The 27,290-nt window shown below is 43.9% G+C and overlaps 1 protein-coding gene across 4 annotated transcripts in view; it reads left to right on the forward strand.

The window, feature by feature from the left end:
• Asap1 (ArfGAP with SH3 domain, ankyrin repeat and PH domain 1) overlaps positions 1-27,290 on the forward strand; it is a 291,208-nt gene that overhangs the window by 66,876 nt on the left and 197,042 nt on the right. For all 4 annotated transcript variants that reach the window (XM_028773285.1, XM_028773286.1, XM_028773283.1 and 1 more), the window contains exon 3: positions 4,961-5,087. In XM_028773285.1, the coding sequence (XP_028629118.1) occupies positions 4,961-5,087 (127 nt within the window). The remainder of the gene's footprint in view (positions 1-4,960; positions 5,088-27,290) is intronic.

Raw genomic sequence — 27,290 nt, forward strand, 5'->3', positions numbered from 1 at the left:
CCACCTTTCTTTCATCAGAGTATGGTAACACGAGCCTAATAGAATAACACATGAAGTCAGACACATCACTGTTGCCTGGGGAGGACTTTACCTTCCTGTAGTATTTCTTTAAGCTGATAGAAAACAAATCTATGAGTTAACAAGTGAAATGCATAAGGTTTCCTTGGTTACCTGTGTCAGGAAAGACTGCATCCATGATAGCATCACTATCCAGCTCCATACAGTAAAAGAGACCAATTTTGCAGGCCTGCTAGGCTCAAGGGTAAAAACTTGTAGTTTGATTTCATTGTGTTTCTGCTCTTGTTACTGTGGAGCTGAGGCTGCACCTCAGGACTAAGTGGTGGTTTCACTTAGTGCATGCATATCACTTGTGCAGTGCCTGGCTAAGGATAGGTGCTTAGGTAGGAGGGTCCTGTCATGTACTCCAGTCTTGGTTTTCTCTGTGGTAAATGTTGGATAATTAAAACTTACATACGAAGTTGCCATGAGGGTTCAGAAGGGGAACATAAGCTAGACATATCAGAATTTCTATCTCCACTTCCAGGTTTCAAGTTTTCATAGTTATGTCTGAAATATGGCATCTACTTAAGATGTCTTAGGCCCTGTTAAGTACTTTATATTCCTTAGCTTGTTCATTCTTGTAGATGGATACTATCATCGTGTCCTGTGTGTGTGTGTGTGTGTGTGTGTGTGTGTGTGTGTGTCTGTCTGTCTGTCCAATTTCCTTGTTTATAGATATGGAAACCAAGATTCAGAGAACTAAATCACTTTAATAAGGTAAAAGCTGATAGCTGATGTGTGGCAGAGATGTGAGCCCAGGTCATTCACATTTGAAAATCCACTCATAAATCAATGCTCCTCCCTGAGAATGGGATCCTTTGTTATACCCCTAGAAGTTGCCTGGCTGAAAACATCCTTCTTTATAAGAGCTTTGGTTCTAAGAAATTGTGTTTGTGTGTGTGTGTGTGTGTGTGTGTGTGTGTGTGTGTGTATGTGTATGTGTGTGTATGTGTATGTGTGTGTGTCTAGGTACATATGTGCTATGGAAGTGTGTAGTCAGAGGGCAATTTGAGGCTGTTCTCTACTCCTCCCATGGGTTCTACACATTGAACCCAGGTTGTCAGAGTTGGTGGCAAGGACTTAACTCTCTGGGCCATCTCATGATGGCCTTCAATGATCCATTTCTGATCCTGACTGGAATTGATCCTATTTGATATTCTTGTTCACTTAATTTCCAAAATCCAGATCTGATCACTAGGGGGTCTGGCCTCTTACAAGGCTAAGCAAATCTTCCAAACACTACTTATTCCCACATCTGAGATCCCAGATTCTGGGAATTATAGTGTAGTCTATCCTCCCTCTTGCCTCCTTCCATCCTCCAGGTAACTAATTTAGGGATATCTGAGTTGTGGGATGAAAGGAGATGCATTTATAGTCATGCTTCACACAAGAAACGTTTAAAGAGAATTCACTCTGTGTCAACACATTTAGCCGCATCTTTTTTCATTTCTACTAATATTCTGATTACTCTAATTTTACTCACAAGAAAACTGGCATGGGACAGAGTGGAGAAACTCAAGTTCTAGGAACTTGAAGCATTTGTCCTTTGCTGGTTCCATGAGGGATTTGATGAGTGGGGTGGCTGGGGTGACATTGTGGCTCAGAGCAGCAATGGGTTTCTGGACTTAAGAGAGCACCTTTGACTACCTACCTCCAGTTCTCTAGGTTTGGATCGTTGTCACTCATCTTGCAAGTGAGCTCCTTTGGTTCCAAAGTTGATGGGAGAGTGAGGCTTGTGAGTGGAAATATGACTCAGAGTCAATTCCCAGGTGACGGTGGTCAGCAGTGCTAATGGTGTCCAGAGGAACAAGCTTGTACTGTTCTTGGTTCTTCAATTCAAGGACACAAAGCATCCTTGTAGGATAACTACCTTGCCGCTCTGAGCAGTGCTTAGCAGAATGAGAGACCTGGGGTAATAAACAGTCTTTGACGGGGATTATAATGACGACAATGTAGATGGTGCTTGCTTTATGTAAGCCGGGTTCACAGAAGCTCCAGTCTATGTGCACATGTTTTTTCTGGCTTTGGAGAGAATAAGTGTGTATTTCTGGGTAGCTCCCTGTAAAGAAACCCAGCCTTTCAGCTTTGCCCACGCCAGACTCTATTTGCTTTTAGACATCCAGGAATGGTGTTCAGGGTATTTGAGAAAATGGGAGGTGCAGATGGTTTGCACTAGGGCATGGTTTCAAATTTAAAGAGGATTATGGTCCGTGAACCTCAGAAATGGTGGGTTGAGGTGCAAAGCTTTGAAATTCTAATTGTAGACCAGTCTAAGGAGGTATATACTTACCAGAGCACAATATCTCATTGTTCATATATTCCTCTCTTGGCTAGAGGAGGCAGGGGAGGAACAGGTACATAACATAATCTTCAGAGGAAACTGAAACAGCAATTGGTGGCAGCAATTTGGGCTCTCTTGTGAATTCAGAAAGAAATCCCTGGCTGTTTACCATTGGTGAGCTTAGCTTGCTGTAATAACCTTGACTCTTTTATCTGCAGAGCTAGGTGTAGGCGAAAATCAGCTCCAGCTGGGAGGGCTCTGCTTGGTCATTTTGACACACCTACCCACTTATTTTAAGTCATGTCACCCAAACCCAAGGTATCTGTATTAGGAGAGAAAGCCGTGACATCTTTGGCCTCTGGGAACAGGCACACTTATTCACTAAGTCTAGGTTCTGAATGGGGCAGGTACTAGACGACAACTCTGGAGAGAGGGGGAGGGGTGGAGAACTTGCCAATATCAAAACCCAGACTCAGTCACAGCCCCGAGGAAGACAAGTCCTTTCAGAGGGAAGTCTCAGTGCTCACTGGTTTGCTCTCAGTACTTTATGGGGGAGCATGGGATATCTGAAGCTCAGGGAGCTTAATTAGTCCAAGCTAATAAGGGCCATATTTGTTTCAACTTACAGAATTTTCTAGATGCTGTGAGAAATGAGGTAGGATTCCCTTCTAGGTTGTTCATTCTTTAAAAGCTACGTTTTACAGCCATGGTAACCAGTGACCCTACAGGTGTCAGCTGCCAATCTCCTCCTGCCTATTTTCTCCCTGAGAACTTTACCCTCCAGGTGTCCCAAACCAAACTTTTAAAGTATGGAGGGAAGAAAGTACTCTTGTTTATGGTTACCTCTTTATTCACTAGTTTTTTAAAGGTCAATTTCTCACACTTTACTTTGCCAGGGAAGTGTTTCTTTGTGCTCATTCCCTTAGCAAGTTCTTCCTTTAGTAGGCTGAGACATTTCCCTGCATTGGGGAGCACTCGTAAAGAACCTCAGTAGTGGCACAGTGCAGACCCAATCTGCCCAAGCTAGGGAGATAAACAGTACACATTTTAACCCATTTTTCCTATGCAGAGAGCAAATCCTCATCCATGAACCTTTACTCAGTCTCCTGCGTGAGTGTCTCTGTCTTCTACTTTCATGGGAGACAATTAGGGGTTCAAGATTCCCAGCCAACAGGGTATCGAGTGGTTTGTTCATTCCTTTTTTGCTCACTTTGCCAGAACTTTCTCTGAGCATGGTTTGTGTATGGCTCTGTCATTTTCTCCTACTTCTCTGTTTTGCCTGTTTGTCTGATCCTCTGCTGCAAAGCAAATTCTAAGGCAGCACGAATGTTGCTCTTGCTGACATCCCTCATCTCAGAATCTGTCAGCTTATGTGGCGAACCACTTTCTTTTGACATGCAGTCTTCCCCTCCCTGCGGTCCTCACTAAAGACAAGCCCTCACCGTGGGTCCCTGAGCCACCCGTGGGCAGAAAGGCCAGAGAACACAACCTCTAGCTATATCGAATGGTAAGCAGGCAGGTCTGAGTGGACCACAGTGCTTGCCTTCCAAAGCAGGCTTGCATGGAAACCAGTCATACGCTTTGAAGGGCTCCTGTAGGCCAATCCCAAGGCCTAGGTGATTTTTGTTGTTACTCTTCTCAAAATCTTACAATGGTGAGAAATTAGGTGGGTGCTTTGGACTAACAACAGTAGACATCTTGATGAGGCTGAATTGGTACTTTTCTCAGAAGACATTTAGTTCCTGCTTAGCAGTGAAGAGCATTTGCACCTGAGAAACACTTTTTGCATCTCCGGATGCTCGGCGGTCCTCTGGGGCAGGAAAAAAACCCAAATGCACATGGACAGATGAAAGTGTTTTAAAACAACCCTTCCTGTCTCCTCTGCACAAGGCACAGCATTGGCGTTCAGAGGGCAGCAGGGCTGCGCCCCCATCCCTCGGCCCGCGCAGGAGGGAGACGGCTTTCCGGGCCTCGCTTCCTGCACCCACTCGGGACTAAAAAAGAACACGAACAACTTTTTTTTTTTTTGGTCCCTCTTCTGCAAAAAACGCTCGCGTAACCAGCTCGCTGAAGTAACCGCTCCGGGGGCGGCCGGGTGTGTGTGTGTGTGGCGCGGTTCCGGAGCCCCACGGGCACGAGCACCAGCGCGGGCGGCTGAGGGGTGGGGACCGCGCGCGCGGGCGGGGGGGGGGGGGGGGGGGAGAGAGAGGGGCGGAGCGGGCACAGCGCGTGCGCAGAGCACTTCCGTGTTTGTTCCCGTGACTGGCGCGGGCGCGTCGCCCGCCGCGCCGCGGGAGCGAGCGCCCCAGTCAGCCGAGCCTCACCGCTTGCCAGCGCCGCGGAGCGGTCCGTTCCGCCCCGCCCCGTCCCGCCCCGCCCCGCCGCCCCTTGCGTGCGCTCGGGGAGGCGCGTCCCCGGCCGCCCTGCGCGCGCCGCTCGCAGTTTGAAGGGCGCTGCGCCGCTCGCTCCGCTCCTCTCCGCTCCGCTCCTCGCGCGCCAGGCCGGGCGCCGCGGCGGGTCGGGCTGCGCGCGTGGCGTTCATGAGCCGCCCGGCGGCCCCGGGAGCCTGCGCCGTGACTCACTCCCGCCCCCGCTTGTGTCTCGTCCCTCCCGCGGCAGGATGCCGGACCAGATCTCCGTGTCCGAGTTCATCGCCGAGACCACCGAGGACTACAACTCGCCCACCACGTCCAGCTTCACCACGCGGCTGCACAACTGCAGGAACACCGTCACGCTGCTGGAGGAGGTAGGCGGCGGCCTGGCAGCTGGGTGGGCTGGGGCCCAGGGGAGCCGGGCGACTCAGGGAGCCACACCCCCTCCGGCAGCCCCCGGCCCCTGCGGTCCTCCTTGACGGCCCTTTCCCGGATCCTGCAGGCTTGAAAGCCGGGGGACCGAAGTGGGGAAGGACTGAGCGAGCTCTGGACACCCGAGTAGAAGAGAGATCCTCTCTGTCTTGCACCCTGTCTGGGTGCCAAGCAGTCTGCTCAGCGCTTCCACATCATTTGTGACCCTTTCCTAACCCGCGAAGTACATGGCGTCAGGCCACTGAGGGCGAGGCTGTGTGGCCAAGGTCACCAGCCAGAGACTTGGAGATGGGCCGTGAATGCACTTCTCCGCAGCCCAGCGGGGCCAGGCAGGCTTAGCTTTAAGAGATAAGGGCTGGTGGAAAAACCCAAAGGAATAAAAGGGAACTTCAATTGAGACTGTTGCCATCCCTGGGCCTGTGTCTCCTAATCCCCTGTGCCTAAAGTGAGCCTAGTGGAAGGAGGTCTGTACAAACAGGTCTCCGCCCAGCTCCCCTTGCTCCCGTGGCTTTGGTTCTCTAGGGCTGAAAGCTTGCTGCACCAGATCCGCAGGACACTCAATGCAGTCTGCAGAGCTGATCAGACTGGTAGATGGAACCAAAAGCTTCGAAAAGAACAGCTCTGTCTAACAGGACCCTCCAGCGGATAGATGTCCAGGGGCAAGGGCAAGGGCAGAGCTATTTCTTTTAAATCTTTAGCTACAAAATCTTTAGCTACCGTGGGGTGGATGAGGAGAAACGTGTAAACACACGTTTACAGCTACATAAAAGCCTGTGAAATATCGGTGAAAATTAGGCAGTTTTCCAGAAACTCAGCACAATTTCTCAGTGCCACAAAATATCATTCCCATCCTAAGCAGCCAGGCCTGTTCTGGCTCAGCACGACAGTATAGGCAGGAAGAGGGTTTTCCCCATGGGAATTAGGCACTTGGTTTATTTGAGGTTCAGGGAACTCTTTTTTATTTAGGGCCACTAGGGCCAGCCCTCGGTAATATAGGGAATCCTGAAGTTCTGCCTGGAACTGGCTTTGGTAGTCAAGTTGTCTAATGGATGAATAACTGGTATTTGGTTGCATACATAAGAGATGGAAATGTCTGAAGGTAGGAGATTTTGTTGTCTCAGGGTCCCATATTGCCCACCGGCCAGATGCTATAAACTAGTCTGTTTTATTCCAGTAAGGGTTGTTTCTAGAGTTTTCTCTGGAGTCATTGTTGAGTGATGGAAATGAATGTTCAAGTGGATGGAGAAATACTACCTAACTAGGTGTATTTGAAAGCCAGAGGTAATGAATACCCCTCCCCCTTGTGACCTGTCAGTTGCTTAATGGTTAATATCAGGGATTAAACAGAGTTGCCAGGCATTCAACCTCAAAATGAGTCTGTCTTTTATATAATTGGAAGAAGCTGATGCACGCTCATCTAGGAGTGTGTGGTCATTTTTCTCTATTTCTAACTGGTTGTGCCTCTAGAGGGTTTAACATTGATTAGACTGTGGGGTTATTTTTCTGCTAGATAACTTCTTCTGTGCCTGCTAATAGAGCTGTCAGTTACTGTAACTTTCTGCACACTCAGATAGTGTTACTGTATTCTGTTTGTGCAGCAATTGATAAGGGTGTTTGGGGTGCTGTTTGTGGGGGGTATTTGTGCATTTTGAAGTGCCTTGCCTTTTTAGAATACAGTTAATGTCATATAAGCATCTGCCCCCAAAGCCCCACCCCGTGTGTGTGTGTGTGTGTGTGTGTGTGTGTTACAGTTAGGTAGAAGAATAGACCTTTGAGCTTGAGAAAGATTTGGAACCAGTCTAGAAAGTTCAAAAGTGACACATTAGAATACATTCATATACTCGTGTCTCTAATACATCCCTGTAAATGTTGTGCCTGTACCAATTGTAGAGTAATTAATTGATAACAGAATTTTGTCATTCTTTTTTCTAAACGAGTGCAGCTTGGTTAAGAAATCATTTTCCTCAATGTATTTTTTTATCCCTGTTTGGTTCGACTTTGTGTGGTGACCTCTTCTTCATATGAAACGTAGTATGTGTGTTTTTTTTGGGGGGGGGAAGACTTACTGCTCCCCAAATAAAAGGAAAACTTTGTGAATATATCAGGAAATGTTGTTTGCATATACTTCACAAGTGAGAGATTTGGAAGTTGTAAGACTTTGGCTTGTGTTATTGTGGTTATTCTTAGAAATAGAATTTTTGGGTAGTTTGTTTTGTTTTTTGGTGATGTGGAAACTCTAGAATAGGGAATAATTTGGGTATCTTGGACTTCTGTTTGGAAGCAAGTCTTTTCCTAGTTCTGGTAGTTAAGAATTTACTGTTTGTGACGTTGTCTCCTGTTTATATTAGTAATTAACACACATAGAGCTCAACTGAAAACTGTTAGAGAGCCAAGCTTCGAACACCGAATTGATTAATTTGGGGTTAACACTTTCCCCTTTCATTGTGTCTCCCTGTCAAACAGTATACCATGTGGAGCAGATGCTGTTTATATTTAAAGCCCCTTGAGACATCATGCACTTTGGGAAATGAATCAGATATACATGGAAAGAAGAAGCTAAAAGCTTACTTCAAGGCTTCCCTTTTAGGGCTGAGGGACACATATGGTTCGGAGAGGAATGGTTTGGCTGGGACACAAGTGGCTGCCTTTGAGAGGCAGGAATGGATCAGCTGGGATTCAGCTAAGGTTTCACCCTGGCCTGTAAGTGGTTTCCAAGCACAAAGCCAATACTTTGCTTAGTCAGGAACCAGAGCATACTGGTGTATGCTGTTCTGCTTGTGCCCCTTTAGAAGTTATGGGTAAGTGGCTAGAAGACAAGGATGTCTTGAGAAAGAAGCAAGCAGGCATTGTAGGAATATGGACCAAGACACTGGGATGCATTCTCCCTTTAAAGACTGGGAGTAAGTGGCCAATACTTAGGGCCTTGGGGACAAGGGAGAACACATCATACTTATCAGGGTTACTGGTTATTGCTAGCATTGTACCTTGGTGCTGATGGAGACAATCTTTGCTCATTTCTTTAGCTGCTGCCCCATATAAGGGCAGTTTTAGGCACGGGGGATACACAGTCACTTGTAGTCAGTTGTGTAGGGCTACATGCATCCTCTGTGTAAAGTCTACACGAAGACCTGTATGAAGGGAAAAGGGCAGCTCTTATTCCACTGAACTGAGAAGATAAGGCCCAAAGAAATGCCTTTCCTCTAAGGTTTCATTAGTAAATAAAGGAGTTTGGGGATTCTTTACACAGCTACCGCGTAACATACACATTGTAAATGTCTGCAAAGTCATAGTTAATGACTTTACAGTGCATAGATGAGGCTTCACTTTTGTCGTCCAACACAGTCTTGATCTCATGAAGAGGTGTCTAAGGTCCTTAGTAGTGTGGCCTTCCCTCCTGCCTATGTTCCAGGTAATTCTTAATAGTGATTTAAGTATAATATTTCTTCAAAGGTATAGATATGGGCTTCATATTGAAATGTGAGAACTTAACATAAGTGACCTATGAGCAGGATCTGCTCAACACATCTTCTAGGGGCATCTGTGGCAGTCCCAGTTGCCCTGCTGGGGCACTGGGGCTATTATTTGGATTATTTGGAAGCTCATGGTGTTGAAGGAAAAAACAAAACCTTAATAAGACTGAAAGGTTAAGTTCATAGATTGGAGAATTAATACAGAACACTCGACAGCAGTATAAGCTAAATACTGCAATCTGCCATCCAGTCAATACAGACACCATTGGATGCTTTGTACTGCTAGGCTTGGGGACTGGGGATGAGTAACTGTGTCTTCGAGGTGCCCTCTAAAAGCCTTTCTAAGGTAGCTGGATGTCAGTGTGGTTCTGGTTTGGAGATGTGTTTTGGAAAGGCTTAAAATCATTTGATCAAAGGTTACCAGAGGACTCTTTGATATTAACAGTAACAACAATTATCAACTATTGATATTTCTGCTATGTAATATATATATATATGATTTATTTTTATTTTCTGTGTATCAGTGTTAGCCTGCGTGTGTATATTATACACTATGTATGTGTTTGTTGCCTGAAGAAGCCTGAAGAGGGCCTCTGATTCCCTGGAACTAAAGGTACAGAGCGAAGTGAGTCACCAGAGGGATGCTGGGAATCAAACCCAGGTATTTTGCAAGAGTAGCCAGTGCTCTTAACCACTGAGCCATCTCTCAAGCGTCCCCCTATTTATACATACTATTATTTAATGTTTGTCCTATTACTATTAATATTCCCATTTTACAGATAACTATATATCTCATGTGTATGTGTGTGTGGGTGTGTGTGTGTGTGTGTGTGTGTGTCTGTGTATTTGGTTCACAGCCAGTCAGAAATGAAGACTTAAGAGTATCAACGATACAGTATTCTTGCACGCCAGTCAGACTTCCTCTGTAAGTGTTGCTCTACTCTTTGAACTTTTGATCACAATATTGAGCATTGTCTTTCTTGTTGATGTCTGGAGATCTAACCTTTGATGAGTAAGATTAGGTCTCTAGTGCTAATCTGTGGACTCTCACACCTAGGAATTCTAAAGCCAGGTCTTAATGCATTCAAGAACTAGTTAGTTACCTTCAAATAATATGTAGTTTTAGACAACAAAAAACATCAACAAAGCCCTTCTCTGGAGGGTTTAGATAAAGTCCCTTTGGGCCATTTCCCCTAAAGTAGAGGAAATGTATTTGGGTCTGTTCCTGAAGGTAAACCAACAAGAGACAGTTCTCCTTGTGGTACCAGTATCCTTGGAGGAAGTCTAGGCTCTGGAGGCAATCTGATCCAGTGTGAGAGTAGTTAGGGTCTGTTTTCTCAGAACCTAGCAAAGGTCAATGGCTCTTTGCTTACAGAAGCATGGAGTGCAGCTTCCCTTGTGTTTCAGATTCGTGTACTCTACAGCAAGGTGTGAATCTGTCAGTCCTGTAGTCCACACTAATGCCATATACCCTCATATACAATTTCGTTATTTTAAAAACATTGTTTTCATCTTCACATAATAAAAGGCCAGTTCAGTGGTATTCTTAGTATTATCCTTTCATACATGCATAAAAGCTCAGAGGTTAAATGTTCAAGATTTCCTGGTAAGGTAGGCAACAGACTTGGACTTTGGATATAGAATATATGAACTTAAAGCCAGATTTATTTTCTATGTATTTCATGTTTATAAATAAAATTTAGAGAGGGGAGAGAAAGTAAGCCAATTGCTTTAGTCTGCTTAGGCCTCTCCCTACTGGTTATGGTCATACATGGTGATGCCAACAGTCCTCTGTACGGCTGAACAGCTATGAAAAAGCCTTCCACTTCCATCCTGGGATATGTATTCTGGAACTGTTGGCCAGCCTTTTGCCTGTGAACCTCCACAGTTGTGGCAGAAGAACTGCAACTGGAAGTTGTAGCTCCAGCAGGCTTCTTAGAGCCTGTCTGCTCTTGAGCTGCCTGGCCATCTACCACCTCCTGGCTTACAGGATACTCGTTGCTAAGGAATCATTGTGTATAGTTGAGTTAAAGGGAACTTGAGTAACCTCCAGTCTAAGGTTGGCAGTGTGGAATCTCTATCTCCAAGAGGCTCATTGAAAGCTGTGTGGAATGTCTAATAACCAGTTACAGAAAGGTTGGTGGACATCCCTACTAGTGTAGTTCTGTGTAACTCTCAGGCTATTGTGCATTTGATTTGGACTCCTAACTCATCAGGCTAGTAGTATGATATGGTGCTGATAATTGTTCACTGATCCCATGCTTGGATTGTGGTAACAGCCACCTAAAAGTGAAGAAGCAAAGTATTAATCTTATTCAGCTTACTGTTTGCCAGAAGAAACTTGGAGCTTTGCATCCCTGTGGAGGAAAGCTGATGAGTTATGGGGACTCACATTCTGTCACTTTCAATATGGAGACTGAGGTCTAGAGATGAGGAACTTAGGCAAGGGTTTGAATTCAAGGCTTTTGACTCTTTTGTACTCTGCTGGGGCAGTCTTCTCCAGCGCTGCTGTCTGGATCTAGCTTCTAGAGAGAAAGCCTGAACTAAGCCTGAGGTTAGGAAGCTCATTTTGCACATACCAGTCACTGGGTTAAGTACTGGTCTCTAAAAACATGTTATGTGAGGCCATGACACATATGATACTGGGTTAAGACACTTCCATCAAAAGCCAGTTGTGTCAGATGTTCAGACTGTCCAGGCATTTGCAAAGTGCCTTCTGTTGGGGTCTTTGAGACCCTGAGTGTTGATTTCCATATACATCACTTGGTCATTTGAGGATTTCCTGGCATATCCGTTCTTACACGTGTTATTTAACGATGAATAAGTAATAGGGCCGGAGATCATTCCTAAGCCTGTGTCCTCATCTCATAAATGGTATCCTTTTGAATAGGAAAGGAGATAACGCTCATGAGGCACTCATCAAGTGATTTCCTGACCTGGTAAAGGTGGCCAGTGAATATCAAAGTCTTTATACTCAGTGCTCCTCTCATAGGGAAGGAGATCAGGGAGAGGCCCTTCCATTCCTGTAGCTGGTCTTTTTCTACCTTGTGGGATCTTTCTTCACCCTTCCCCTACCCTTTTTCCACCCTTTCAACCCCCAACACTAGATAGAAGAGAAAAAAGGAGGGGAAAGAGGGTAATGTTATCATTAGACTACTTCCTGTTTAGGAGTGTTGAGTTCCTTAGGGCAAGTTTGACTTCGCCATCAGGATATCTAATATTTTTTCTTTCTTCTTCCTTCCTCCTCTGCCTCCTCCTTGAACAACTATTTAACTAACCATTACCAACAGCAACCACCCACCAACCAACTAAACTTTTCAGGGCTCTAGTATTTATATATTCTCTGAAAAGTCCCCAGAATCCATACAGTTCCAGAAAGTACTTACAGCTGGCAAAATCATGCCCCTGCTAGAGCGTGAGGCAAATCATAGCTGCTGTGGATGATCTGAACAGGCACCATATTGAACACCAGGGACTTTTAAAAACAAAACAAAGCAAAAACCCCCAAAACGTATTCTGATAATATTTTTGTATTTTAAAGAAACTAAAATTCCAAAATTGTCACTACACATTCCTTAGTAGGTAAGTAAACAGATAGAAGCTTTACCAGTGGACCAGTAATGATACATGGGTTGATGGATGTTCCTGCCAGGTTTACTTCAGCTCTTTGACTTCCAGGATGTTTGTTGGTCAAGTTACTGAAGCTTTCTCTGTCTCTTGTTTCCTTATGGGAAGAGTGAGTCAGTGTCTGTAAAGTGCTGAGTGTTGCCTAGCACTGCGATCATTCTATCCACGATGGCTCTTATCCTCACGACTGTTGCTGTTTACTATGAGTGCATTGTGTTGCTGGTGTGTCATCAGCATGACAGTTGGTAGAAGTGTTTTGGAAAAGTAGGTGATGAGTAGGTCAGATGACAGTGCTGACTCTGTATGCTTCAAGGATCTGGGTTGTGGCAGTGCATATGGGACTGGGGTAGAACTAAAGATTGGGACCGTGTGTGGCTCATGGTCTTAGCCATTTTGAGCTGAAGTAAGCTCTTGCTCAGTGTGACTGTATTCTTACCCCTTAGTGAGGGAACCAGTGCTTGGTGTTGCTGTCTGACTCAGGCTAGCTTGATGGGCTCCCTGTGCACCTCATGGCCTGTGCTTTTGCCAGTCAGAGCTAATTTGTTTACTGCCATATGTCCACAGGGTCCCTTCATTGATACATCAAATTCTGAGCAACACTGTCCTTTTGATTTTGCTGGGGTTTGGAGTAATGAGCTATTTTGTTATATAATGAACGCAGATACTTGATTTTTGTCTGTTTTGGGGGAGGCAAGTATGCCTTGGTCCTACCTGGAATATATATAGTGTGCTTTGTTGATTATAGCAAGCACTGAGACCACAAGTAATTCTGTTTTGGTTTGGAGGCAGGAGCTTGAAAGGAAAGGATCTTTCTGTTTAGTCAAGACATAGAGTTGCTGCCATCTCAGTCAAATAATTTTAATTGTATCTGGAGTAGGAGTGGCTCAGCTTAGGAGCCATATGACTCTGTTTTAAATGTATGAGTTCACAGTGGACTCTTCCTTGGCCTGAGCAGTATCTGAGCAGCCTTGTGCTGTGGTGCTTTTTGCGGTCAGTTACATAAGAATTGAATTTTAATGCTGAGGCTATGGTATAATTTTCCCCCAAAGAACTGGAATATGTATCCCTTTGATAAGACAGTACCCAATTTAGCCACCCAGAAGCTAGGAAAACAAAATCAGAACCTTATGGCTCAGGGAAGTAAGAACCACAAAACAGTAAGAATTTGGTGCCAACTATTGCAGAAAGCAAAGGGTTGGCTCCATTAATGGAGACCATTTCTTCTCCTGCCAGATGTGAAGAAAATATAAGCTCTTCTCGACTCTGTTATTAACATAGCAGGGATACCTTGTATTCTGTAACATCATGCCCCAGGGGATTAGACTAGGAGGACTATAGTGAGCAAACCCAGCATGCAGTAGGCTGTAATAAGTATGGTGATAATTTTTTTTTTTTTATGGTGTGAGCTCATCAAAGCTGGTAAAATAACCAGAGACCATCCAGTCCTTTTGCGGATGAGATTGCTGGGGCCCAGAAAACAAACGTACATGTGGTCCTTTTTGTAAATTTCAAATCTCTACCCACCCCTCATAGATACTTGTAGAAAGCAAAGAAGAACACAGATAGAACTAGCTAAACAGCATTTGGATTTGTTGGAAAGACTCACAGAATATTCTGCTGGAAACCAGAGGAAGAGTGACAGACAATGAAGGAACTACTCACTTATAGATTATAGACACATATATTCACACTGGTCCTATATAACTTCCTGGCACCAGTTGGTATCTTTCTGTCTTACCGTGGGAAAAGCGCATTACATAGGGAAGTACAGATTGGCACTGCTTGGAACAGCAGATCACTTCTGGTTTGGTAGCTTTGGGCTGGATGATGGACCCATGAAAGTTCAGGTTTAGCCTTCCCTCTCACCTTTCATGATGTTCCTTAGAGAATGGGCAGAGGCTAGGAACACCTTCCCCCCACCCCACCCCCCAAAAAAAAGGCTGACACAGCAAAGCAGAGATTCAGGTTTCCTGGGCAACTCTGTTTTTATTTGAGTAAAAGTTGGATGGAGACAATAGGGCCTTATGTCAGGAGAGCTAGTAGGCAGTGGAAGGTAGGTAAAGTGCTTGGTATCTGGTGACACTTGGAAGATAGTAGTTTTTCTGCGCTTCCCTCTGCAAGCCTTACCTCTCATTGACCCTTCTACTCTGTTCACTTTGATACAAGAAGGGCTGTGGTTAGAGGACTGTACTGCCCAGTTTTAGTTTGCTGATGTGGTCAAGAAAGACCAACAATTGAATCCAAAGTAATGGTATAGTGTTCTTTCAGTAATCTTTCTATAGTTACCTGGGACGAGTGGAAGGGTAGGCAGAGCAGAGAGGTTCTCCTTGGCTTAATCAGCTTTCTCCCAGTGTGAAGTACCCAAGACAGAGAAGAATAAACAAGGCCTAATGGCTTTGCTTCCATGGAAGGGCTTCTTCACGACCCAGTCACACATGAAATAAGAAAGTCCGCTTTTTTTTTTTAAGATATGGGAGTGGGGGCTTCCTTTATATTCCATTAATCATTTCTTTTTTATGAATTTCATTTCCTTTTTCTCGTGATGTTTATTCACATTAGTAGCGTTTACATAAAATTAGATACTCCTTATTTCCACAGAGTACAAATCAAAAGAGCTGCTCACTGCTGGCCCAGCAGCTGCTCCTGCTTTAATAATAGTAATATTTTTCACAGCAAAGCAAGTAAGCGCACTGCCTCCCAGAACGTGGAACAGTGCCAAGTCAAATAACACTGTCGCTGCCCCAAGGCTTCTGCATTTTGTATGTAAGCATTGGAACAAAATCAGATTCACAAACAAAACCACTACAATTAAGCATCTAGAATGGCATTGGCATTATGTTGGGCATTTTACAGACACCCTCTTCTCACCTTAATACGTCTGTAGCTCCGGGACACTGTTTTATGGATGACTGAACTAGGCTTAGGTGATTTGGCTAGTTCATGTCTTTTCTTCCTCAGACTCATCTTAAAGTGCCACGCCTGTGTTAGCCATGTGAAATAGAGCCAAGAGAAAATGGGCTTTTGCTGAGGTGGGCTGTTCAGGTTCAACTTCGCTTGTTGCTCTTCTTGTTGTTCTAATATTCCTGATGGGGTGGTGAATGACAACCGTTGGGTACTCCCAGAAGTCGTTTTTCTTCTCATTTTAGAACAGCCTTGTTCATGATCGGCTGATGAAGTACAGTGATTTTTTTTTTAACCCATGTTCATAGTTGTCTCTACCCTTTTTTCTAGCCATTCTTACTACATTTTTCTCGTTTTATATTATTGTTCCATGTATACATATGAATAAATATAGCCTGTTAAGTCCATTTAGTTCTAGCAGTGTGTTTAGGATTAACCATGGTTAGGGGCCTTGTCCCTGAGGAAGACTGATAATGCCAGCACTTAGTAGTCATTAATTGTCTGGAGCTCTTCATCTAAAAGTGGGACCTCTTGAGATTCCCCATGCACTTTGGTTTGTCAGTTCGAGTTGTCATCATTTAAATCTTGTGTAGGCAGCTATAATGTTGGGATTTCATGGCTGCAACTTTGCTGGCATATAGAACACTCACTCTCATATAAGATAATCTGATCCTCTGGCCCTTGCAGCCTTTCCACTCTTATTTTCTGTATGTTCCCTGAACCTTAAATGTAGGGGTAATGTTATTGTTGTATCCATTGGGCTGGGCACTCCATAGTCTGTTGTGCTCTCCATTTTGACTAGTTGTAGCTTTCAGTTTCTGTCTGCTGCTAAAAGGTTTTTTTAATGGGGAGTGAGAGTTATACTTATGTATTTAAAATGAAATTAGGAATTATACTGGTTTAGAAAAGTGGCAGTCCTAGACTCTCCTAGGTTCCATGACCTACTAGCATTACTTTGAAAAGATCACACATACATACCTCAGCTCTAATGACACTCCTCTAACCCCGATTTTAAACCCTGTTGGCACTCAGATATTTGGTTAAAATTGTGACAGTGATCATTTGATTTATAATTCTTGAAAGCAGATCTGGTAAAGGTTTCTGAATGCAGCCAAGTCTGCCTCTTTGGACTAGGACTATATACCTATCCATTGCATGGTGCCTTCGTGTTTTGTAAAGGATGTGCCACAGCCAATTTGAATACCATGCTAAATTTGTTGTGCCACAGCCAATTTGAATACCATGCTAAATTTATTGTGTGTCCTTTTGTCTAAATTAATTGTGCTGTCCCACCAGTCACTTTCCGAGTGCCAGCTCTGTTGTGAGGATCTTGGGATTGCTAGTTCCCAACCCTCAAATCATCCAGGACTTGATTGAGACAGTGATCCAGCCTCGGTTCCATGGTCCAAACCTCAATCCCATTTGCCGCCCTGCCTTGCTTGTTTTTAGTGGTATAGCAGCAGAGTAGCAGTAACTCAGAGAGCCTGCTGAGCAAATTTATCTTCTTAGTGGAAACACACATGCACATACATATACGTACATGCTATGTAACATATATACACAACATACACACAGCCTGGTGTCCGTGAGTGGAAAATGAAAGCATGATATTTTTCCTTTAAGCTGAGTAGGAGGTGTTGAAAATCTAGACAGTTTACATCAGTTATATTTAGGGGTAAGCAGTTCAGAGGTGGAGTGAGAAGGACTAATGAGGGAACTGATATTTTCAAAACAAGTTAACTTTTGCTCCTTCGGCATGGACAGTAAGGAGTGAATCTGCTCTGCTGTATACACATTGTTGCTTCTGATAATTAAATCAGCAAGACATTTCTATGGTTGAAGACTCCATATTAAATCATTACTTGCTACTAAAATAAAGTACCTGAGGCTGCATTTGTAGGGATTGAACCGAGTCCCTTGTGTAGGCTCAGTAAGTACTACCTGAGCTTCATCAGAGGCTAGGTATCTTTAAACAGGAAAGAGGTTTATTAAGCTCACACTTGTAGAAGTGAAGCATGTGATGCCAGCATCACCATGTCTCTAGTGAAGACTGAGAGTGGATGGCATCAGAATGGGTGGGATGTGCAAGAGGAGAGATCAGATTGGCAGAAGTCAAAGAGAGTGGCCAGGTACCGTCTCATGAGATCAAGCTCAGGGTCCTGGGAGACTCCTCTCCAAGGACAGAACTTGACACTTCAACATCACTATACTGAGGACCAGGGTTCCAGCATGTGAAGCCTTGAAACACCCACACCACGACCGTGCAGTGAATGTCTTCTGCAGTTCCACTTCATCTGCCATTCAGTGAATGTAAGAGAGGCTGTGCCGGAGGCGGGGCTGACAGACTTGGGAGCATCTTTAGGAGGAGGAAATAACAGGCGAAAGGGAACTAAGGTGACTTTATTGCGTCTTTCTGAAGGCTGACCCAGTAGTTTTTGTTTTGTTTTTCTGTTTAAGCCAAGTTGCAATTCAGATTTTGTTCTCGAGCCTTGCCTCTTGGCTGGTTCCACCTTGTCAGGTGAATTGGTAACATTTGAGGTTTTAAAACAGCTCTATCTACTTTGTCAGGCAAATTGGTAACATTTGAGTTTGCAGCATTTGGAGTGTTTTTACAGAATGCACACTCTTCATTCCAAAAATTTCAGAGAACCTCTCTTGAGTCTGACATGACCTCTGAAAACGTTGGGTCCCTCTGTGAGTGTGCTTTCAGTTGCACTTTTCCTGGTGGGATATCAGCTAGAAGACACATCTGTAAGTCAAGACACACTCTTGTTAGTAGTCAATTCTACTTCTAGATTTGTTTGTTCTTTTTTGAGATATCTCATGTAGGCCAGGCTGGCCCTGGACCTTGTACTTCATCCTTCTTCCTCACCTCCCAAGTTTTGGCATTCCAGAGTGCCACCAGTGGATCTCAGCACCAAGCACACACACAGAAAGAAACCAATGCAAAACTCCCTGGGACAGCCTCTGTGTTTGATTCTGGAATTCTGCTGCCTCTTTACTTCATATTTGCAACAAATAACTTCATAAATAAATGCTTTTCCCGTTTCCCTTCTTAATTTCAGAACTTTTCCTACAGTTTGTCAAGCCAGTCATCCATGAAAGAGCTTTATGACTTACGTGCTATCTAGCACTGGACTGCACAGTAAGCTGAAGATACTGCACTAAGTAATCTATGAGCCTCCTCTGGTTATTTTTAACAGTTGTGGAAGTGGACTTTCAGAGATGCAAATCACAAATCTGTATTGAAAACTTACAAACTTTTCAGATGATGAGTGAGCTTCATGAATTTTTCAGATGATGAGTGACCAGAAGCTTGGAGGTGGGCATCTTCCTGTCTCCAGCTGCATCATGAAGGGAAAGAAGCAAGATGGAACCTAAGATTGTCAGACTTTCAATTCTCCCCGTCCCTGTTCTTCACCTCTCTGCAGCTTCTCACCCAGGGTTCCACAATTGTTGCTCAGGCAAGCACTCTGTGTGCTTAGACACCGTGGGTATTTGATGTGGGCTTAACTCGGAATAAGCATGAATTGGCTGTTGATATTGACACTTGAGGAACAAGGTGGACTTCTTTCAGTCCTGTGCCCAGTCAAGCTTCCTATTGTTCTGTCTGCTCCCCTCTGGAGAAGTCTGGTGGGAGGTTAGTGTCCACTTCACTTTCTGCTGTAACATGTGATGTCACTTGACTTAGCAACTTAATTTGTTCTGCTAGACCTTAACACACACTGTGATAAAAGTCACATTAAATACAAATCAACTCTAAAGCACAAACAACCATGAGCTCTTATCCCCAAAGGGGAAGTAAAGCAGGGAGCATTTCTTTGCTGTGAAGGTTTCTGGCAGTGTTGCAGTATCTATCAAAATGATTGAACAGCCTCTAGTCTTCAGGAACTGTTATTTCTTAATAGCCAGTGTTAATTAAGCTTTTTCTTTGGAACTTAATGCTGTGTTAAGTTCTTTCTGTGAATGCCCAACAGTCCTTTATATTGTATAAGGAGAAAATAGCTGTTTAGAGAAGATTTGTCTGTCCAAAATGGACAACTCTTATATGGTAGAGCTGAGATTCAAACAAGGTCTTTTGACTCCCTGATAGCATATTGCTGCCTTAGATACAAAAGTAGATGTGCAAAACGTTTTTAACTTCATAGTTTAAATATATGTCCACATGCAATTTATGCACCAGGTACAAGAGTATTTGCCAGAAACCCTTACTAATGAAATCATTAATTTCTACTTCTACTTTTTCTTCTAGAATGCTTCTAGTCTGAAGGCAGCATTGGGGAGGGGCTGTCCACCTAGCACAAATTGTTACCCAGTGTGGATTAATGTGTGTTTACTTCTGAAGCTGTTGTCTTTACTTCCCTAAGGCCTAACCTTGTTTGACTCTTTGTTCACTAAATTGCTGTTAGTCTGTCCTCAGCCTCACAAGAGCTGGGAGTTTTTCATTCCCTGGGAAGTAACCTTTTGTTGTACACAAACCCATTCTTCCTCACAGCTGTGTGGGAGACTACTCTCCTTTCTCTAAGCAATGTCTCCAGGTTTTTCTCACATGGGACCCACCAGATTGAGTTTTTATTCCCAGGTTTATCTAGTTACTATTTTAAGATTTTTTTTTTTGTTCCCAAAGCCTGACACACAGTTGAAAGACAGCATCTGAATGAATAAATGAAACACATACATACACACACACACACACACACACACACACACACACACACGTATGCATACTGCTGTTCATGAACCCTAAGCAGGGTGGGAGGGTCTGGAGAAGCAGTCTGGGATACTGAGACAGTGGTAGGTGGAGCTTCTGAGTTCTGGAGAAATAATTCAGTCTTGGAGTTGTAGTGCTCGAGGGAGACTTTAGAGGTTATAAGGTCAACTGCCTCATTTTCCAGATCACTGAGATTGCTCTTCAGCCCTGAGTTCACAGCCACTGCCTGCTGACCTTAGGGGCACAGAGCCAGACTAAAGCTCTTCAAGTTAGTGCCCTCATTGGTTTAACCCCTTAATGATCACCAGTGTGTATTCTGTGTTTTAACTGACTGATTTTGTCTTTGAGCCTTGAGATGGTTTTTGTCACAAGCAAAGCTATATTAAGAAGTTCTAAAAACCGGTGAGATGGAATTTCCCAAGCAGCAAAGAGCTACACCATATTGAACTTTATGATTTACGTTGGCTCCCTCCCGTTCCTGATTACTTCACTGCTCCTGTCAACACTAATGTCTGAGTTTGCTCACCTGTAACTACTTGTTCACCACAAGGCACAGAATTATTTGCCCCCATCTGTGCCATGTGGTTTGGTTTGTTTGCTTTAAAGGTTTCTATCACTTTTATGTGACATGTTGAGTTACAAATAACCTTCCTGTGTATTGTCTTACTGAAGAAATAATAGTTTAGAGAAGTCAACTCAGTCTCCCAAGGGTGTGTGAGTATGTGCTGGTAGGTGTTGAGTACAGGTGAAATGACTCTCCTTCCACATCAGGCAGAGACTTAGTGTCTCCCTAATGCAGAGTTGTTCCACTAGTGTGCATCCAGCCTACTGAGGCATCCGTGAGCTTGAGGCTTACAGCCCACACCGTCTCTTCAGATGTACTCTTCTTGACTGTTTTTCAGCTCACATGGAAGAAGTGGACAGTATGACACTTGCTTATTAATGTGCAAGTGTTTCCATCATTCTGTTCCTACCTTGTGATTTTCTTTTTCTTAGAAAGGTTCTTGTGTATCCCATGCTGGCCCTGAACTTGCTCTGTAGCCAAGGATTGCCTTGATCCTTCTGCCACCATCTCCATCTGGGATTAAGGTGTGTGCAGCTACACTGTTTTTTATGTAATGTTGGGGATTCGACCCAGAGCTTCATGCATGGTAGGTGAACACTCCACCACCTAGAGTACATCTCCAACTCCAGCCTTGTGATTTTGATTGTGAGCCATCAGCTTGAATTCTGAATCACTCATCCTGTAGTAAGAGCTCAGCAATAGCTGCTCCTCAGGGGTCTGGCCGAGGAATGAACTCTTCTGTGGTTTACGATCTCTTGGAGCAGCAAGCGAACCAAGATCCGCAGCACCCAGCCAGAGTCTGATGGCTCTTTCAAGAGTCAGTAGTGTAGCAGGGAGCTGCAGCTCAACTGCAGCAAACAAGGCTCAACCATGTCGTGTGGTTAAGAGGTGATGTATCACAGGATGCACATTTTCTATAGTACCCTACTGACTGTTTCTGTAGCAGAAATAAAGAATTCTACATAGGTTTTGTCATAAACCACCATCCTCCGGCATATACCCATCCTTTTCATTAGAGTGTCTGTAGAGAGCCTCAAGATTGAGCTTGTTGATTCTTGATGTTTCCTCATAGAGGGATATAGGAAGAGTCGATGGACCCTCACTTGATGTCAGTTCCTTCCCCTACTCCCTGTGCACCGCCTGTCTAGCTGTATATAATTCTGTTCCCAGTTGCATGTGGTCACAGGGTCTCTGAAACGGCTAGATTATGGAAGTTAACTGGGAGTTAGGGAGGAGGGGCATGGGACTCGATCTGTGAAACTGGAGAATTGATATCTATGTTATGGTGAGACTTGTATAGTTGTGAAATTGCTTTGGAATTGTTCATGCTTCTATGAGACGCTAGCCTATACTCTAAGTAGTACCAATAAGCTCATTGATTCTCTACGTTGGACCTTGGTGTGAAATTGTTTTGGGACTTATAAAAAATTGATAAGAAATCTTAGTTACATTTCTATTGCTGTGATACAACTTCATGACCAAGTTATAGAAGAAAGCATTTAGTTTGGGACTTAAAGTTCTAGAGATTAGAGTCAATGACCATCATGATAGAGAGCATGGCAAGAAGCAGGCGGGCAGGACACTGGACCCGTGCAGAGAGCATATATCTTGATCCAGCCAGAGAGGGAAAACTAGGCCACTGAGAATAGTGTGGGCACTGCCAGTAAGACACCTTCTTCAACGAGGCTAGCTCTCCTAATCCTTCCTACCAGTTCCACCAACAAGGAACCAAGCATTGAAATATATGAACCTGGTGGTGGTGGTGGTGGTGGTGGTGGTGGTGGTGGTGGTGGTGGTGGTAGTGGTGGTGGTGGTGATTCTCATCCACTTTACTTTCCCTATTTTTTATAAGTCCCAAAGCAATTTCACCAAGGTCCAACTTGGAGAATCAATGAGCTTATTGGTACTACTTAGAGTATAGGCTAGTGTCTCATAGGGATGTTATTGCATCTCCTTAGGGAAAGCTTTCTTGCAAAAGATGTACACGACATCACTAGCATTAAGAGACACCACAGTGTTTGTTGAGTATCAGCAACTGTCTGGGAGAGGTTAGAAGAATGTCCCTGGAGTATTGTCCCCTCTTTATTTACCTGACAGATAAGCTCTGTTGTTGCTATTGGGTCTTCTTTGTTGCGTGCTGTTTTTGTATGCAAAGAAGTTTAATTATAGCAGCTAATTTTTATTGAATGCTTGCTTAATGTGGTTAATTCAGCTCAGTCATTTAAACCTCTCAGCTACTGGTTAAGGTAGGATCTGCTGAGTGTGCTGTCACATAGCAAAAGGTGCCATTTGGGGCAAGTTACTTAACTTCTTCTCTCTGGTTAGGCCTCTACTCTGGGCATCCCCTGTAAATAGGTACCTTCGTGTCAAAGTGGTATTTGTTCTGTGCGAGTAAGTGTAGGATGAAGTGAAGAGCTCCTTAGACCTTTGTTTCCTAGTCCTGATCTAGGGCAAGCCATTTCAGCCCTTGGAGCCTTTTCTTCATCTGTAAAGTGAATATATATATATCTAAAAGATTATTGTGGGTCCCGATAACTTATATTTTGTTGTCCCATGGTAAATGCTGAACTTAAGTGGCAGCTGTGGCCTCTAAGACTACTTCCAGGAGGAAATGTCTTCTGACACCATCTTTTATGCAGGCAGGATTGTAGGAGCAAGGGTGTGTGGCAAGATCTGGTCACCTGCTGCTCTCTAAGGTAGAAGAGACGAATGGATGAGATTTCAAGCTGACCACAGAGGAAAGCTGGAAGGTCATTGCAGTAATGCAGGAGGATAGCCAGTGAGGAGCACTGGCTGGAACGAACCAGATGTTAGTATTTTAATTTTCTTTTCCTAAAAAACTCTTTACCTACTTCTCCACACAACCAACTTGTACTTTCTGACAGGATTATATATAGCCCCCTTTTATTTCTTGTTAATTATTGTGGACAGTCCAAATTTATGACATACAACAGGAGACCTCTTTGGACTCAATTCATTTTGTTACACTGGAGACAATACTGGAAGAGCATCCTGTTATATTGATTATCTGAGAGAACTCCTAGACAGGTGGCTGTGGCCCAGGACATCAACCCAGTTGCCAGTTTTCATCAGTTGATGTTTTGTATAATTTTGTATATGTACTGCTCAGACAGAGTTCAGATGGTAGTTTAAAGTTGTAAATCAAACTTTTAGAAAACAAATACTGTAAGTTAGAAAACACATAAACATTTCTTAAAAATACTTTGGAATTAGTCCCATCTTTTTACCAGCCTGTGCCATTTATTTTCTCTGTTGATGTGCCAAGCCTTTCCTTGTTTGCAAACACAAGTTCTGGCCTAGGCTTATCTGACAGTCTTAGCTGTTTGCCATCTCCCCTATTGGAAGTATTGGAAGGATAGTGTCAGGGTTCTCTCTCAGGTGAGAAACTTAAGGCTTCCAAAGGCAGCAGTGCCTTCAGAACAGAGCCAAGGTGCTCTTTGTGCAGTTCACTGACTGTCACTGGGGTTTTCCAAGGACTGTGTGATGAGTGACGGTGTCTTCTCTGACAGCTTGTTAAATGTGTTTTGGACTTGGAACATTTTCTGTTTTCATTTCTATTACACAAAATATCAGTAGATACGGCTCCCTTTAAAAAGCAACAACAGTGCCAAGCATGATTGCTCACTGGGTAAAGCCCTAGTTTGTCCCCAAGCTTGACTACCTGAGTTTGACTCCCAGAGCCCACATGGTAGAAGAAGAGAGGCGACTCCCGTTGACTATCTCCTACGACACCGTTCAGCCCGTTCCTCCCAGGAATCGAGTTGGCGTTGGTTTTCCAGGTGCCTGGCCTACCTGGGCAAAGAACATAAAGGTCATTTCTCTGATTGAACACTGGGCATGGCAGTCACGATGACTTAAATGTCAAATGCACTTCACCAAGCTGCTTCCCCTTCCTGTATGCTAGGAAATAGTTGTTCTGTAGATGGAGTGAATTTGGCTGGTCTTCATTTTTTATTTTAATGTATATGTGTGCGTTTGTGTGAGTCAAGCAGGTGTGACATTGTGGGAGTAGAAGATAATGTTGATTGGTCCTCAGTCAAATAGGCCTGGCCAACTGGCCTATGAGCTTCCATGGATTTGCCTGTCCCCACCTCCCTTCTCATGGTTACTGGGGTTTCAGCACAAGTGGCACAACATGCCAGTTTTTGATGTGAGGTCTGGGAATCCAAACTCCTGCTTGTGAGGTAATACTGACTAAGACATCTCCCAAGCCTGCAACATGTAGTTTTAATTGACTGTAAAAAATTTGAAAACAGATGGACCAGAGCATAGTGGAATAGGGATCTCCTGCACATACTGTGCAAATGTTGCTTTCAGAGAAAGGAAGTCTGTAAATCAAGTTAGCAGTTTCTTCAGCTTCTTTTGTGTGCCCCTTGAAAGGAAATGCTGGACACTGCAGTTTTATTCTGTGGCTTTTCAGTAGAAGACCTTTAAAATGTCCACAATGCAATTCTGCCCTTGTCTGCATGATATGTAATTTTCATGGTAGCGGTGGTCCGTCCATGCTTGCTTTACTCTTTTGGTTCCTGTCTCTTCATAGTTTGCCACCAACCCATTCCTCCCTATGTTTTGTTAGTTGGGGCTTTTTGGTTTAAAGCCTTTGTTCCCTTTGACATGTGGTAGCAGTATAGACCACAGAGAAAGGCAGCGCTGAGAATCAGTGTTTATCTACTTTTGACACTGCGATCATCATCAGTAGGGTTTTCTGGGATGCCCAGACCTGTGCCCCAGGCAAACATCAATCATACTCAGCATCTTTTTTCTTGTTGCTTTCCAGGCTTGTCTTTGTCTAAAAGCTACATAACCATGTCTTGCTGATTCTTGCCTGTGCTGGTTACTTGTTGTAGTTGCTGTTTAATGAGCAAGCGTAGCTCACTAAATGTTTGTTGAATGAATGCGTTAGTCATTCACTCGCCCTTTTTCTGTTATGGATCAGCCTGAGAGTTGGAGAGGAACCCTGTCACTGCAGACAGGGAGGGGAGGGAATCTGCCTCCCCTCTCTTGTCTCAAGCTATTCTGCTTTGGCTCCAGAATTGAACACTTCAGTCTGCACAACTGACAGGGGATTGTATTAACTTTTTTTGGAGAAGACAGCTATTCGAAATGCTGTAAATCTGGCATGTGGCTTTTATGAATGTATCTGTGCATTCCTTCCAGGTACATTTAGACCTTCTGTCAGGGAGAAGACCATTCCACATTTCCTCCATTTTAGTAAGGTTATAAGCTTTCTTTGTCTCTGTTGACATTTATATTCTTGGCCTGGCTGGCTTAGTTTTTACTCTGTCAATTCCAGGTATTTTAACAGGGTGCCCGTACACACTACAGAGAGAGAGAGAGAGAGAGAGAGAGTGTGTGTGTGTGTGTGTGTGTGTGTGTGTGTGTGTGTCTGATTGACGTGGGTCAGTGGAATGTCTCTTTCTTTGTCTCTATTTGTTGGTTTTAGATACCATTGCTGTATGAAAATTAAAGTAGGCCTGTAGGGATGTGGCCAGGCAGCTTGAGTGCGGATTGAACCGGGCATTAACCCTCTAACTCTGAAGCTTGGTTCTCTTTCCATAACTCTTGAACCAGAAGTCAGGGAGAGCAGAGCCACCATGATTCTACCTTCCCCCAACTCAGTCTCAGGTGTTATCCCACCCAGCTCAGGCTGTCCTGATACATGGTTTGATAACCACTTTTATTTTTTTTTTTTTTTTTTTTTTTTGTTTTTTTTTTTTTGTTTTTTTTTTTTTTTTTTTTTTTATGTCTTCCAGACTGGCCCAGATTTTATTTTGTATCCAAAGATAACCCTAAAAGCCTGGCCCCGCCTTTTTTTTTTCACTCCCATTATCTGTCTCCTGAGTGCTGAGATTAAAGCCTTGTACCATAATTTATTTCCTTCCTTATTAACCACTGGGCCTCTGGCTAAATACAACTCTACAAGTGTCACCGATGTTGGAAACTAGATCAAAGGTACAAGAGACCTTTCCATTTTTAGTGCTGGTCTTGAATCCTAGGACTTGGTGAATATGTTGGGTCAAGCCCAATAGCAAAGCATTAGCTTAGCATGTGGTAAGGCCTGAATTTGACCCTCAACACAGCAAATAAACCACAGATAGGGCCTGCTTGTGGCCCTGTCCTGGCTAGTTTTATGTCAACTTAATATAGTTACCTGAAAGGAGTGAACCTTGAGAAAATTCCTTCATAAGATCCAGATATATAGCATTTTCCTAGTCATAATTTTCTTAATGGGGGTGGGCTCAGCCCACTGTGGGTGGTTTCACCCCTAGGCTGGTGGTCTATAAGAAAGCAGACTGAGCAAGCAAACCAGTAAGTGGCACCCCTCCATAGCCCCTGCATTAGCCCTTGTCTCCAGGTTCTAGCCCTGACTTCCTTTAACGATGACTACTGCTGTGGAACTGTAAGCTGAGTAAATCCTTTCTTCTCCAACTGGCTTTTGGTCATGGCGTTTTGCCACAGCAATAGAAACTAACTAGGACAGGCCCATAGTTAACTCAGTAAAAGATGTTTTGAGATGATTTTGCTAGTATAGCCTAGATCGGCCTTACCCTTTGTTTCTCCTGCTTAAGCCTCCTGGTAGAAGACTTCAGTAACAACTGAGAAGCTGCTTTGGTGACAACATTTTATGTGTTCCCTTTCTGCTACACAGAAACATACTCGATGCTTTGGATTTTTTTAAATTGGAAATGAGTGTATTCCTTCTTTCGTGGGAGCCTTGCCAGCCTTCTATGGGCCATGGAATAGCATCCATTCCCCTTAACAGCTGTAGTGAGGACCCTTGCCCTCCCATTTCCTCTACAACATGAAGGAGTCTCAGTGCAAACCATAGGTACTCGATTCTCATGTGTCC

This window comes from Grammomys surdaster, unplaced genomic scaffold (assembly GCF_004785775.1).
Source record: "Grammomys surdaster isolate TR1022 unplaced genomic scaffold, NIH_TR_1.0 224, whole genome shotgun sequence".
Taxonomy (NCBI): Eukaryota; Metazoa; Chordata; class Mammalia; order Rodentia; family Muridae; genus Grammomys; species Grammomys surdaster.